Below are 15,163 nucleotides of genomic sequence, written 5' to 3'. Positions count from 1 at the left end.
CTTACAGACAAACAAACACACACACACACACACAATGAAATATTTATGCTGCTGCCGCCAGTGTAAGACCCGAGTGCCCCTTATCCCTTCCTGTTACCATAGCAACTACCACATCCACCACTCACACACACACTTACACAAACGCGCACTCACACACATTCACTTACACTCACACACACACACACACACACACTCACACACAATGAAATATTAATGCTGCTTCCACCAATGTAAGAGTACCCCTTTCCCTCTCCCTGTTACCATAGCAACTACCACATCCACTACTCACACACACACACACACACTTACACACACACTCACACAATGTTGAGGCCTGATATGGCAAAAATATCTCAGTATCAAGATTATTTTCACAGATCTAAAAGGTCAGGTTCATCATCATATTCTTTCACACACTCCATGATGTGAATTATTCTAACACACTGAGTTATGCTGGCCCAACTATTTCTACTGTGTTTCATTGGTTCTTATGATGCAGGAAACAGTATTTGATGTCCTCAAAGAGTCTTCGATCAGGAATGAGCTTCTCTCACAGCCTCAGAGAGACAAGAAATATATAATATGGGAAAATTATAAATGTCAAATCGCTCTTCTCCTGCTCAGAGTCCTGCAGGAAGCTTCACATTATACCTAACTAGCCTTCTACCACGCTACAACCCATCACGCAGATGCTGCTGACCCTCAGAGGACCCCAGATGATGCTAACCCTGAATCAACAACAGAACTAACAATTATTGCTACAAGTGTGACTGCATCATATAATAATTGCTGTTAATAATGTTCATCGTCTGGCTGACTACGTCTGGCACAAACTGACAGTCACCACTTATAAGCTACTACTAAATATTGTAGAAACATAATTTTCTGTAAAGTTGCTTTGTAATGATTTGTATCGTAAAATGCACTATACAAATAAACTTGAATTGAATTGAATTAAATTATGACTCAGGGTGTGACTTCAATGAAACAGATGGCCTTTAAAATGTTATGCTTTCCATATAAATACATATTAGACCTGATATTAAATGACAGAGGGCCCACAATCCAGATAACTGAGCTCTGAGGAGGCTTGTTCAGGTTGAGGAACAGACACTGGATCTGGCTGTAAATCTTCTGAGGTCTTTCAGAGTTTTGAGGATTTTGCACTTTCGAGGGAAACTAAATATCCAGCACGACCAAAGTTCTGCTTTGTTTTCTGCCTGTGAAATCATCTGCATTTACCCCTTTAGATGTTCAGAATTACTGATCACAAAGTCTACACACATTTACACTCACATTGAATCGCCATTGGCTTGGAAACTTTTTACCTTACTCGCCAGACTGATTTACCATATATGCATGTATGTGTGTGTGTGTTTTAAATATATATAAATGTTTGTAAAATGGCACAGCTTTTTAAACATCTGAAAGTACTACATTCTTAACATCAGTCAGTCATCGATTATTTAATGGTAGAACTTTAGTAATTAGAATTACAACCATGTATGAATGCCCATTAGTCATTTTTACTGAACTTAGGACTGGTGGGGGTTTTTTATTCAGTGTTTCTGTAAAACAAATGGTGAAAAAACTAACAATAATACTGATAAGCTAATAACAATAATAATACTTAGAATTCTACTAATAAGAAGGTTGAGTTGTTCACTCGAATTGATTTGCTGAAATCAAAACAGGGAAGATAATAGGTGATCGTCAGCCAATGAGATTGTTGTTTGTGCATTAGCTCCACCCACTACGGGAAAACCTGTCAGTTCTTAAAAGCTGAAGAATCTCAAAGGAACGTTAATTTGACCAGCAAAAATACAACAAAGAATATAGTTTACATCGACTGCAGGTCATGTAAGCAGGTATTTCTGCAGGTATGTAAGACTCTGAGTAAAATCTGAGAACTTATTAGCCAGTGGCTAATGTTAGACATCATTTAGTCACCCACAGTGAAGATTTAGTTGAATATCCAAGCGATTTACTTGGTCAGTGTTTCTTGTTTAAATGACTAGTTTTATAATGTTTATTGCTCAGCGTCTGCGCTCCTGATCAATCATCCTCTGCGATCAGCTGTGCTTAAGAGCTCATGACGGTGTACAGATAATTAATGAATGAGATCCATTAGAAATGAATGGCCTTGCGGTCGTATCGTCTTACCATTGATCCAGCGAGCTTCAGGGTCGTGTATGTAGAAATCTGCGCTGAAGAGATCTTCCACCGTCAGCTTGGTGTCACTGCTGGGCTGCGTATCCACTGTCACACAGACAGAGAGACAACAGAAACAGAGCCGTGAAGGCATCACACATCGGATCGAGTATCGCCGCTCACATCAGCCTAATGCTCCAGACTACAGCCAGACTGAAGCTCACGAGCCCTGTCATGTGTGTGTGCTGCAGTACCTGGAGTGAGGAGGATCACAGACAAGGTGATGAGAGAACAGACTGCCAGAATGACCAGCAGAGCGATGGCGATCCCCTTCCAGTTCCTCTGAGGAGCACTCATGCCCGCCAGGTCCTTCACAAACACACACACACACACCTCAGTTCTTCAGCTGCACAGCAGGAAGCTAAGAATGATAAAGGTTTCATTTGAGTTCATTTGTACTTGATGATAGACGAGTCTAAATGATCTGAGTAACAGAAGCAGGACTAATATGAGGCAGGTAATGTGGAATCATGGACAGGCTTTCTGCTCAACACTTCAGTCATTCATCACCTTCATGAAGGACTAGAAACACCTTACAGGAGCGATTCTGCTCACTGATGAAACTAATGTCTACCACGTTTATCCTGCTATAGGGACTGAAACGACTCTGTGATCTCGTCAGACCTCCATGGACTTCTGCAATGAATGTGATAAAACAATAATACAGTGATATTCACAATCAGAGTGACCTAAAGAAGACTCTGCTCCAGTTTAGAAGAGCAAACCGACAATGAGTTAAAGGACATTCATATTTAGATCTTGTACATTTATGTCTTCAGTCAACAGTAATTGCTGTCCTTTTGGAGGATCATAAAACACTGAAATACTTCAGTCATCAAACACTTTAATATTACAGCTCTCTGCAGCCTGCATGAAAGGGTTAAACATGTGACAATTTTCTGCAACTTCAGAGAGCAATAATACAAAATAAAACAAAGAAATTATGAAGATGAGCCCCTCAAATGTCGCTGTGAGCGTGAGACAGAGAGAGCGTGCCGTTATTTTGAGAGAGGTGACCTCGCCGAGGACACATTTATGACGGTCAAAGGACGGACAGATTCATCCTTCATCACTCGACACGAGCGGCGGAGCTCACTCCATCTCACACCATCAAACACCACAATCCATAGTGTTTCCTACACACATGAACCGCTCAAAACACATAAAAAAGCCCACGTAAGCAACGTCAGCAATGTCACTGTGCAAAAATACTCCTACCGTCTATATATAAAGGTCAGTGCATGTCAGAACAATAAAACAGACATCAGGCTCAGATTACATAAACTTTGCCACTGTCTTGAGATCTTAGTGACTCTTACCTTCTGGATTCACATTAGACCAATCTACAATGTTGTTGTGTAACCGGCTTTAAAAAAATATGATGACTTACTTGTAAGACTAATCTAAGCACTTTATGCAACCGACCACTGAACACAACATCTGGAAACCTCTGCAATCTCAGAGACAGAGAATAAAGGTATTTTTTGTGGTTGTTGTTGTTGATTTTAAAACAGTAAAATATTCTGCATTTAGAAAACACACAATTACAGTTTTTCTCGATTGGTTTGGCTCATTTCTTGAAACCGAGATGACATTCTCAAAATAACATGGACAAATCTCCAAACCACCTTGCAATTGTTCACAACAGAATGTCATTTTTCATTGGTTTTATCAAATTGCAAATGCTTTAGTACATGTCTCAAGTGACTCTGTGCTTTTTTTCAAATGATTATGTACAAGTAGCTACAGTTAGCACAATGAGCCCACATTTAGCACATTTTCCAAATAAATAGATCTTGCTGATCTAAACTGATTAGTTGATTTTTCAGTGAAATGGTTACTCTCTCCAAAACATATCAGCATGGTTTCATTGTGTAAGTCATCATATGCACAATTGTCTGTTCAACTGTCAAAATTAGTCAAAGATATAATACCATGAAAGAATTTCTTGGAACATTTGATAAATTAATGACAGTACTTGACAATCAATCAGCTTGGAGGTGGAGGGTGTATGAGCATCAGGCTCAAGACCAGAGGGCCCTGCTGCATGCAATGGATGCTGCATGTGAGGACATCACAGGGGATCAATGTAGGGGATGGTTGAGACATTCACGCCGTTTCTTCCCTCGCTGCATCGCAAGAGAAAATATCCGTTGCGATGTGGATGAGAATTTATGGCCTAACAGAGAGCAGCGTGTCGACGGCCAGGAGGATGAGGATGGTGGCCAGGAAAGAGAGGGTGACAATGGCGACCACTGAAAATATTACTGTACTATAGTTCTGAAACTTTATTTACAGTATGGTAGGCTAGAGTTTTTTTTGTTTTTTGTTTGTGTTTATAACTGTTCACATTTACAGAATCCTGTATATGTTTTCTTTTCACAGTATGTTCTCTAATGAACAGTGAGATTATGACAAAACATGACAAAACTTCTCCAGGCCCCAAAAATACCCTTAGACTCCAGAGGGTTAACATTTCTTTGTACGAATAAAAATGTTTACAGTTTCCTTGAGTATGAGTGGTTTATTGGAGGCTGATTTTACTGTAAAATCTTTTAGTTTTATTCATAGTGGTATTCTGTTGCTAGACCTGTGCCTCAGTGACAAAACGTCTAAGCATTTTGACTTGCAGTGCTTAAACAATGCCAAAGGTATAATGCATTTTGGGGGCATTGACTATTTATATGAGAAGGATATTTAGTTTTGACACATGGATAAACTGTTTTGGGAGAGATATGAGCTTTTGCAGGGGATCCATGGTGTTGTGCTAAACCATCCAGGTTATTTTGACAAAAGCACTAAATGAATGCACATGTGCCAAGGCAATTGAGAAGGATCTGTGCTATTTTGACTGTACTGACCTTTTATATGGGAAAGGAATCTGCTTTAGAAGCATGGAAGAAGAGTTTGGGGAAAGATATTTGATTTTGCTAGTGAGCTATAATGTTGAGCAGAACTGTAAGACTGTTTGGCCAAATGACCTTATGGTTTTGAGAATGTCATCTCGGTTTCAAGAAATGAGCCAAACCAATCGAGAAAAACTGTAATTCCTAGAGTATATTCACATAAGGGATGAACATTTACCTGACAAGCAAAATTTTGGAAGAAATAGTGCAGCACCTAAAATCGTCAACCTGCTATCTTGACACACTTCCCATCTTTTTTCAAAAGTGTGGTAAATTGTTTAGAAGCAGATCTCTTAGAAGTGGTGAACGCCTCACTTCTTTCTGGGACATTTGCTCTCAATGTCAAATGCAGAAATGTTAATCCATGCATTTATGACCTCAAGGTTAGATTATTGTAATGCTTTATTGGGTGGTTGTTCTGCACGCTTAGTAAACAAACTACAGCTAGTCCAAAATGCAGCAGCAAGAGTTCTTACTAGAACCAGGAAGTATGACCATATTAGCCCGGTCCTGTCAACACTGCACTGGCTCCCTATCAAGCATCGCATAGATTTTAAAATATTGCTTATTACTTATAAAGCCCTGAATGGTTTAGCACCTCAGTATTTGAATGAGCTCCTTTTACATTATAATCCTCTACGTCCGCTACGTTCTCAAAACTCAGGCAATTTGATAATACCTAGAATATCAAAATCAACTGCGGGCGGCAGATCCTTTTCCTATTTGGCGCCCAAACTCTGGAATAACCTACCTAACATTGTTCGGGAGGCAGACACACTCTTGCAGTTTAAATCTAGATTAAAGACCCATCTCTTTAACCTGGCATACACATAACATACTAATATGCTTTTATTATCCAAATCCGTTAAAGGAGTTTTAGGCTGCATTAATTAGGTAAACCGGAACCGGAAACACTTCCCATAACACCCTATGTACTTGCTACATCATTAGAAGAATGGCATCTACGCTAATATTAGTCTGTTTCTCTCTTGTTCCGAGGTCACCGTGGCCACCAGATCCAGTCTGTGTCCAGATCAGAGGGTCACTGCAGTCACCCGGATCCAGTACGTATCCAGACCAGATGCTGGATCAGCACCTAGAAAGGACCTCTATATCCCTGAAAGACAGCGGAGACCAGGACAACTAGAGCCCCAGATACAGATCCCCTGTAAAGACCTTGTCTCAGAGGAGCACCAGGACAAGACCACAGGAAACAGATGATTCTTCTGCACAATCTGACTTTGCTGCAGCCTGGAATTGAACTACTGGTTTCGTCTGGTCAGAGGAGAACTGGCCCCCAACTGAGCCTGGTTTCTCCCAAGGTTTTTTTCTCCATTCTGTCACCGATGGAGTTTCGGTTCCTTGCCGCTGTCGCCTCTGGCTTGCTTAGTTGGGGACACTTCATCTACAGCGATATCGTTGACTTGATTGCAAATAAATGCACAGACACTATTTAACTGAACAGAGATGACATCACTGAATCCAATGATGAACTGCCTTTAACTATCATTTTTGCATTATTGATACTGTTTTCCTAATTAATGTTGTTCAGTTGCTTTGACGCAATGTATTTTGTTTAAAGCGCTATAAAAATAAAGGTGACATTGACATTGACATTGACATTTCCAAACTCTTTAAAAAATGCAGTTGTTACACCCCTCCTGAAAAAGAGCAATCTTGATAACACCATTTTGAGCAATTTTAGACCAATATCTAATCTTCCTTTTATAGGCAAAATTATAGAAAAGGTTGTTTTTAGTCAGCTGAACAAATACTTAAACTCAAATGGATACCTGGACAATTTTTAATATGGTTTTCGACCGCATCACAGCACAGAGACAGCACTCATTAAGATAATAAATGATATTCAAAGTCAAAGTCAAAGTCACCTTTATTTATATAGCGCTTTAAACAAAATACATTGCGTCAAAGCAACTGAACAACATTCATTAGGAAAACAGTGTGTCAATAATGCAAAATGATAGTTAAAGGCAGTTCATCATTGAATTCAGTTATGTCATCTCTGTTCAGTTAAATAGTGTCTGTGCATTTATTTGCAATCAAGTCAAAGATATCGCTGTAGATGAAGTGTCCCCAACTAAGCAAGCCAGAGGCGTCAGCGGCAAGGAACCGAAACTCCATCGGTGACAGAATGGAGAAAAAAACCTTGGGAGAAACCAGGCTCAGTTGGGGGCCAGTTCTCCTCTGACCAGACGAAACCAGTAGTTCAATTCCAGGCTGCAGCAAAGTCAGATTGTGCAGAAGAATCATCTGTTTCCTGTGGTCTTGTCCTGGTGCTCCTCTGAGACAAGGTCTTTACAGGGGATCTGTATCTGGGGCTCTAGTTGTCCTGGTCTCCGCTGTCTTTCAGGGATGTAGAGGTCCTTTCTAGGTGCTGATCCAGCATCTGGTCTGGATACGTACTGGATCCGGGTGACTGCAGTGACCCTCTGATCTGGACACAGACTGGATCTGGTGGCTACGGTGACCTCGGAACAAGAGAGAAACAGACTAATATTAGCGTAGATGCCATTCTTCTAAAGATGTAGCAAGTACATCTGGTGTTATGGGAAGTGTTTCCGGTTCCGGTTTACCTAATTAATGCAGCCTAAAAATCCTTTAACGGATTTGGATAATAATTCGCTTAAATTGTGACTCTGGCAAAATATCGGTGCTGGTATTGCTAGATCTCAGTGCTGCGTTTGACACTGTCGATCATAACATACTACTAGAGAGACTGGAAAACTGGGTCGGGCTTTCTGGGATGGTACTCAAATGGTTCAGGTCATACTTAGAAGGGAGAGGTTATTATGTGAGTCTAGGAGAGCATAAGTCTAAGTGGATGTCCATGACATGTGGAGTCCCACAAGGGTCAATTCTTGCACCGCTCTTGTTTAGCCTGTATATGCTTCCCCTAAGTCAAATAATGAGAAAGAACCAAATTGCCTATCACAGCTATGCTGATGATACCCAGATTTACCTAGCCTTATCTCCAAATGACTACAGCCCAATGGACTCCCTCTGCCAATGCATTGATGAAATTAATAGTTGGATGTGCCAGAACTTTCTTCAGTTAAACAAGGAAAAAAACTGAAGTCATTGCATTTGGAAACAAAGATGAAGTTCTCAAGGTGAATGCATACCTTAACTCTAGGGGTCAAACAACTAAAAATCAAGTCAGGAATCTTGGTGTGATTCTGGAGACAGACCTTAGTTTCAATAGTCATGTCAAAGCAGTAACTAAATCAGCATACTATCATTTAAAAAACATTGCAAGAATTAGATGTTTTGTTTCCAGCCAAGACTTGGAGAAACTTGTTCATGCCTTCATCACCAGCAGGGTGGACTATTGTAATGGGCTCCTCACCGTCCTTCCCAAAAAGACCATTAGACAGCTGCAGCTCATCCAGAACGCTGCTGCCAGGATTCTGACTAGAACCAGAAAATCTGAGCATATCACACCAGTCCTCAGGTCCTTACACTGGCTTCCAGTTACATTTAGGATTGATTTTAAAGTACTTTTACTCGTATGTAAGTCACTAAATGACCTAGGACTGAAATATATTTCAGATATGTTCACTGAATATAAACCTAACAGAGCACTCAGATTATTAGGATCGAGTCAGTTAGAAATACCAAGGGTTCACACAAAACAAGGGGAGTCCTCCTTTAGTTACTATGCCGCCCGCAGCTGGAATCAGCTTCCAGAAGAGATCATATGTGCTAAAACACTGGTCACATTTAAATCTAGACTTAAAACTCATCTGTTTAGCTGTGCATTTATTGAATGAGCACTGTGCAATGTCCGAACTGATTGCACTGTATTTTACGCATTCACTGTATTTTATGTAAAATCATTTTCTATTTTTAACTGTTTTAAATTAATTTTAAATAAGTCAATTTTTAAATCATTTTCAAAGTTTTAAAATTGCTTGTTTTTATTTTTTATTTATTATTTCTTCATGACTATTTTACTTTCTTTTATGTAAAGCACTTTGAATTACCATTGTGTACGAAATGTGCTATATAAATAAACTTGCCTTGCCTTGCCTTGACAAAATATGTATATGCAACTATGTGTGTGCAATTCTAAACGTGCTTCAGATTTCTACAGTAATGATGGATCTAGCTGTAACACAGTAATGACATGCATCATTATATAATATCCAGATTACAGTGACACTTCTCTGAGTGCTGTGCTGCTTTTAGATGAGTTTTAGGGTTTTCTGCATCTGACATCACAATGTAATGATGTGCAGAAACTGATCTATAATGAATGAGATCCACTGCTAAAGCTGTGTTTGTGAAGCATCATAATGCCAAACACATTCATTGAGCTGAGGTCAGACGTTTAACAAACAGCACTGAATATCATCTGACATGTACAGATGTGGCAACATTAATAATACACTACTGTCACCAAATCTCTGGCTTTCTTTAATGCAATAAGGATTTGCAGAAGCATTCAGTTCCTCATCTCATCATATTCTCAATATGACTTGACTAACCAACATTACATTTATTCTAAGCATTCTAGCAGATTTTAAACATATTTTCAGAGAAATGCTATTTGTTAAAAGTTTAAAAATGAAGCTGATCTGATCAGACAAATACAAAAATCACATTTCTGTCATCATTGCTTCTCCCTCCTGTCGCTCTATAACCCTATCATTCTGGAGCACAGAAGAAGATATGTGAGGAATGTTTCATCTGTTTTGTGCATACAAACTTCAAAAAGAACATAAACGACTGGCCAAGTCTTCTGAATCTAATTAATGGATTCAATTCCCATATTTTGTGTCTGTTTCATATCAGACATCCCTCCTGTTCCAGCGTCTCCTGCATATCGATCGCAGATCCCTGATTCTCGCAGATTATATACAATACCTTGTAAATCGAGCGAGAGACAGAAGCCCTGCTTCCAGCTTATTAAAGTGTGTTTTCTGTGAGTTTTTGCACAGTAGGACATCTGTCATATAGTTAAAGCCATTTACTGTAGTGTATTAATACTGTGAGAAGTTATCAAAATGTCTGTATAAACATGCCCTTTAAAAGAATACATTTTTTACTGAACATATCTTGTAATTATTGAACTCCATCGCTACAGACTGGGAACTTTTGCAACCCCTTCAAAGCCTGTTCACTTCAATTATGATAAAAAAACAACAATAACAATGTTTTAATAATGACAATAGTTTTAATGATTAATTATTTAATAATTAGTATAATGATAAACACATAAAGGAACAGTATTGTTGGAATCAGAGTGATGTTTCGCAGCTGATAAACAATAAAAACACTGAGGTCAGAATGCATCAGACTTGACTAGAGCTGAAGCATTTAGAGCTGACTGACGGACAAACAGCTGCAGCACGTTTGTAGTGAATAACACTCAGAAAACTTCCAATGTACTTCCAGTCTGACCAGTTACAGAAACACTGAAGTGTGCACGTGTGAGGCTAGGCCTTGTGACGGATCATCAAACGCTCAAATCTTATTAATCACATGCTCATCACAGAATAGACAAAAAACCACAACATTGGTTCAAAACATCACCAGAGGAATGAATTATTTCTATTCTTTGCATAGTCTTCACAGTTGGCTCTGCCAGTCAGTCATTCTAATAAATGCCACATTTTCCACAGTAAAACCCCATAATAAAAGCAATCATGGTTGTCCATCTGAAGGCCAGCTGGTAAAATTGAGACTAAAAAGCATTTTCAATAAAAAGAACAAAGTTGCATGTTTTGATCTCCACTAAATAACCCAGCAGAAAGAGTTTTCTTGTTTTATTAGGAATAGTTGAATTGCAGGAGCTGTAAGCGACATCACACTTTCATTTTAAGCAGTTAGGGTAATTTTATAGATATATATACAGTTTTTCTCAGTCGGTTTGGCACATTTCTCGAATAATCCTTGAGATTTGCAAACCAGTAAGTGCATTTCTCAAAACAACTCGTACAAAGAGCAAAACACCATGGATTACCTGCAAAAGCCAGTCTCTTGCTCAAAATCCTTAGTTCATCTCTCAAAAATAAATATCTGTGTCAATGAACATGTCAGTGCCATCAGAATGACAAGTCCTTGTGTCATAGTTTATGGATAAGCCAGTCAAATCGCATCGTCATGTTTTCAATATAACAATATAATCTGGAGGTATGTTCTGATGTAAACTACTGTATTGTATGCTTATGTATGCCATATATCCATTTCAAAAGTATGTGGGATATTGATCGAAAGAGACTGGATTGTATTCCCAGTTACACTTTTACTAGTGGTCTGACCCAAAAAAAATGAAAAAAATAAAAAACCCTTTACAATGTCATTGTGATATAGAAAAGGAAAAATAAATATGGGCAGAAAGATGAAAATAAGTCAATTTTCAGAATTTGTAACTCTTGTGTTGTCCTCTGTCTATACAGTATAAGCGATGAACCTTTGAGCTATTTCAGAGAAATTGTTTATTTATCATTGGTTTGTCATCTACATTCTCTTCATTAGTCAAGATTCACTTGCACAAATCATGCCAAATTTACAAAAAGTCTACTAATAATGTATATTAAAAAAAATGTGCTTGGCATCTTATGACAACTAGATGAACCATTTGCATTTAATGACCAATATGATGAACTAAAGATATGTTTTGAGGGGTAAGACTATTGCACAGAAAACTATATAATACATTTTAAGCAACATGACATTAGCAACTGATAATGTAAGAAACCACAGATAAATGTGCGTAATCAATTGCATGAATGTACAAAAGCAATCGCAACTTGTTCAAAATAATGAGAAACTGGTTTTGTGATGTGTATAAATGACTAGATGATGTGGAGGATGTACTAGTAGTTTTGAGAATTTCATTTCTGATTTGAGAAATGGACCAAAGTGGCTGAGAAAAACTGTAAAACAAATGCTACAAAAAAAAAGAAAGAAAAAAAATAAGTTAATTTTCAAATAAGCATTAAACATTCAGATGTTATGATATCATTTTAAGAGTCAAAATCTATCTGTCCCTTAATTGTGTCGTCTGTCTTTTGAAATGATCGAAGATGAACCCAATAGTGACAGAGCAGATAGATGGAGATCTCAAACTAAAACACACGATGAGAGAACTAGCACCATCACCTCGTCTAACGCAGGTTTGATGAACATGCAGCAGGTTTTCTCGGTTCTGTCAGAGAAATAGCGAACCATTAGTTATTGACAGATATCTTCATCAGCGCGCTCCCGCGAATGGACAGGTACACAGACACGGGCGCGCGCGAGGCCATCTCAATAACGATCACGAGCAGAAACCGAATAATGACTGACCGGTGATGAAGAAACACGACAGCAGAAATGTTTGATATTTTTTCTGCAGTTAAACCGGTGATGTCATGAAGGGCGCGGGCGTTGGGTTGGTGTGCGCGCGATACTCACTGGATTCTGGAAAAATAGGTCCCTAACGAGAAGAAAAAGCACCGTGTAACGCGAGAAGATGCCGTTTGTTACCTCTTCCTGCGGATTCGGTCTCTGGCTTTGCTGCTCTTTGGTGGCCGTCATGATTCCGCTTCAGATGCCGCTGAGAAATCCCCAAAACAAACCCCGGTGTGTCACCGCTAGCGTCCGTGACCGAGCAGGGTCTTTCTCATTCCACCGCAGCGCGAGCTGATTCTGATCGATCTGAACGGTGCCCTGACTCTGACCGAATATAAACCGCTGCGAACGAGGAGTGGACTGATGCTGCGCTGGAGGGGCGGGCTGAAGCGCGATCCCGACACCACCGACAGACCGACTGACAGACTGATAGAAAGACACACAGACTGATAGACAAACTGATAGACAGACAGACAGACTGATAGACAGACTGATAGTCAGACAGACAGAGTGATAGACAGACTGCAGCAGCAAGAGTTCTTACTAGAACCAGGAAGTATGACCATATTAGCCCGGTCCTGTCAACACTGCACTGGCTCCCTATCAAGCATCGCATAGATTTTAAAATATTGCTTATTACCTATAAAGCCCTGAATGGTTTAGCACCTCAGTATTTGAATGAGCTCCTTTTACATTATAATCCTCTACGTCCGCTGCATTCTCAAAACTCAGGCAATTTGATAATACCTAGAATATCAAAATCAACTGCAGGCAGCAGATCCTTTTCCTATTTGGCGCCTAAACTCTGTAATAACCTACCTAACATTGTTCGGGAGGCAGACACACTCTTGCAGTTTAAATCTAGATTAAAGACCCATCTCTTTAACCTGGCATACACATAACATACTAATATGCTTTTATTATCCAAATCCGTTAAAGGATTTTTAGGCTGCATTAATTAGGTAAACCGGAACCGGAAACACTTCCCATAACACCCTATGTACTTGCTACATCATTAGAAGAATGGCATCTACGCTAATATTTGTCTGTTTCTCTCTTATTCCGAGGTCACCGTAGCCACCAGATCAAGTCTGTATCCAGATCAGAGGGTCACTGCAGTCACCCGGATCCAGTACGTATCCAGACCAGATGGTGGAGCGGCACCTAGAAAGGACCTCTACATCCCTGAAAGACAGCGGAGACCAGGACAACTAGAGCCCCAGATACAGATCCCCTGTAAAGACCTTGTCTCAGAGGAGCACCAGGACTAGACCACAGAAAACAGATGATTCTTCTGCACAATCTGACTTTGCTGCAGTCTGGAATTGAACTACTGGTTTTGTCTGGTCAGAGGAGAACTGGTCCCCAACTGAGCCTGGTTTCTCCCAAGGTTTTTTTCTCCATTCTGTCACCGATGGAGTTTCGGTTCCTTGCCGCTGTCGCCTCTGGCTTGCTTAGTTGGGGTCACTTCATCTACAGCAATATCGTTGACTTGATTGCAAATAAATGCACAGACACTATTTAACTGAACAGAGATGACATCACTGAATTCAATAATGAACTGCCTTTAACTATCATTTTGCATTATTGACACACTGTTTTCCTAATGAATTTTGTTCAGTTGCTTTGACTCAATGTATTTTATTTAAAGCGCTATATAAATAAAGGTGACTTGACTTGACTTGACTGATAGACAGACTGATAGAAAAACAGACCGAGTGATAGACAGACAGACAGACCGAGTGATAGACAGACTGATAGACAGACAGATAGACTGATAGACAGACAGATCGAGTGATAGACAGACAGACTGATAGACAGACAGACCGAGTGATAGACAGACAGACTGATAGACAGACAGACCGAGTGATAGACAGACAGACTGATAGACAGATAGACCGAGTGATAGACAGACTGATAGACAGACAGACAGACTGATAGACAGATAGACCGAGTGATAGACAGACTGATAGACAGACAGACCGAGTGATAGACAGACTGATGGACAGACTGATAGACAGACAGACAGACTGATAGAGAGACAGACTGATGGACAGACAGACAGACAGACAGACAGACTGAGTGATGGACCGACTGATAGACAGACAGACCGAGTGATAGACAGACTGATAGACAGACAGACCGAGTGATAGACAGACTGATAGAAAGACAGACTGATGGACAGACTGATAGACAGACAGACAGACTGATGGACAGACTGATAGACAGACAGACTGATGGACAGACTGATAGACAGACAGACCGAGTGAAAGACAGACTGATGGACAGACAGACTGATAGACAGACAGACCAAGTGATAGACAGACTGATAGACAGACAGAGTGATAGACAGACAGACAGACTGATAGACAGACAGACCGAGTGATGGACCGACTGATAGACAGACAGACCGAGTGATAGACAGACAGACTGATAGACAGACAGACAGACAGACTGATAGACAGACAGACCGAGTGATAGACAGACTGATAGACAGACTGAGTGATAGACAGACTGATAGACAGACAGACCGAGTGATAGACAGACAGACAGACTGATAGACAGACAGACAGACAGAGTGATAGACAGACTGATAGACAGACAGACAGAGTGATAGACAGACAGACCGAGTGATGGACAGACTGAAAGACAGACAGACTGACTGATAGACAGACAGACCAAGTGAT

The 15,163-nt window shown here is 39.9% G+C and overlaps 1 protein-coding gene across 2 annotated transcripts in view; it reads right to left on the bottom strand.

Annotated features, from left to right (window-relative positions):
- The window catches only part of LOC132134043 (inactive dipeptidyl peptidase 10-like), a 76,050-nt gene that overhangs the window by 24,171 nt on the left and 36,716 nt on the right, over nucleotides 1–15,163 (bottom strand). The window contains exons 1-3 of one of the 2 annotated variants that reach the window (XM_059546919.1): nucleotides 12,612–12,866; nucleotides 2,406–2,520; nucleotides 2,164–2,259 (exon numbers count right to left, since the gene is read on the bottom strand). In XM_059546919.1, coding sequence (XP_059402902.1) covers nucleotides 2,164–2,259; nucleotides 2,406–2,520; nucleotides 12,612–12,662 — 262 coding nt within the window. In that variant the 5' untranslated portion in view covers nucleotides 12,663–12,866. Of the gene's footprint in view, nucleotides 1–2,163; nucleotides 2,260–2,405; nucleotides 2,521–12,611; nucleotides 12,867–15,163 lie in introns of those variants that run through there. The other variant, XM_059546917.1, reaches the window with a different exon arrangement.

The sequence above is a fragment of the Carassius carassius genome, unplaced genomic scaffold (genome assembly GCF_963082965.1).
Source record: "Carassius carassius unplaced genomic scaffold, fCarCar2.1 SCAFFOLD_95, whole genome shotgun sequence".
NCBI lineage: Eukaryota > Metazoa > Chordata > Actinopteri > Cypriniformes > Cyprinidae > Carassius > Carassius carassius.
This window is presented reverse-complemented; position numbering and strand designations above follow the sequence as displayed.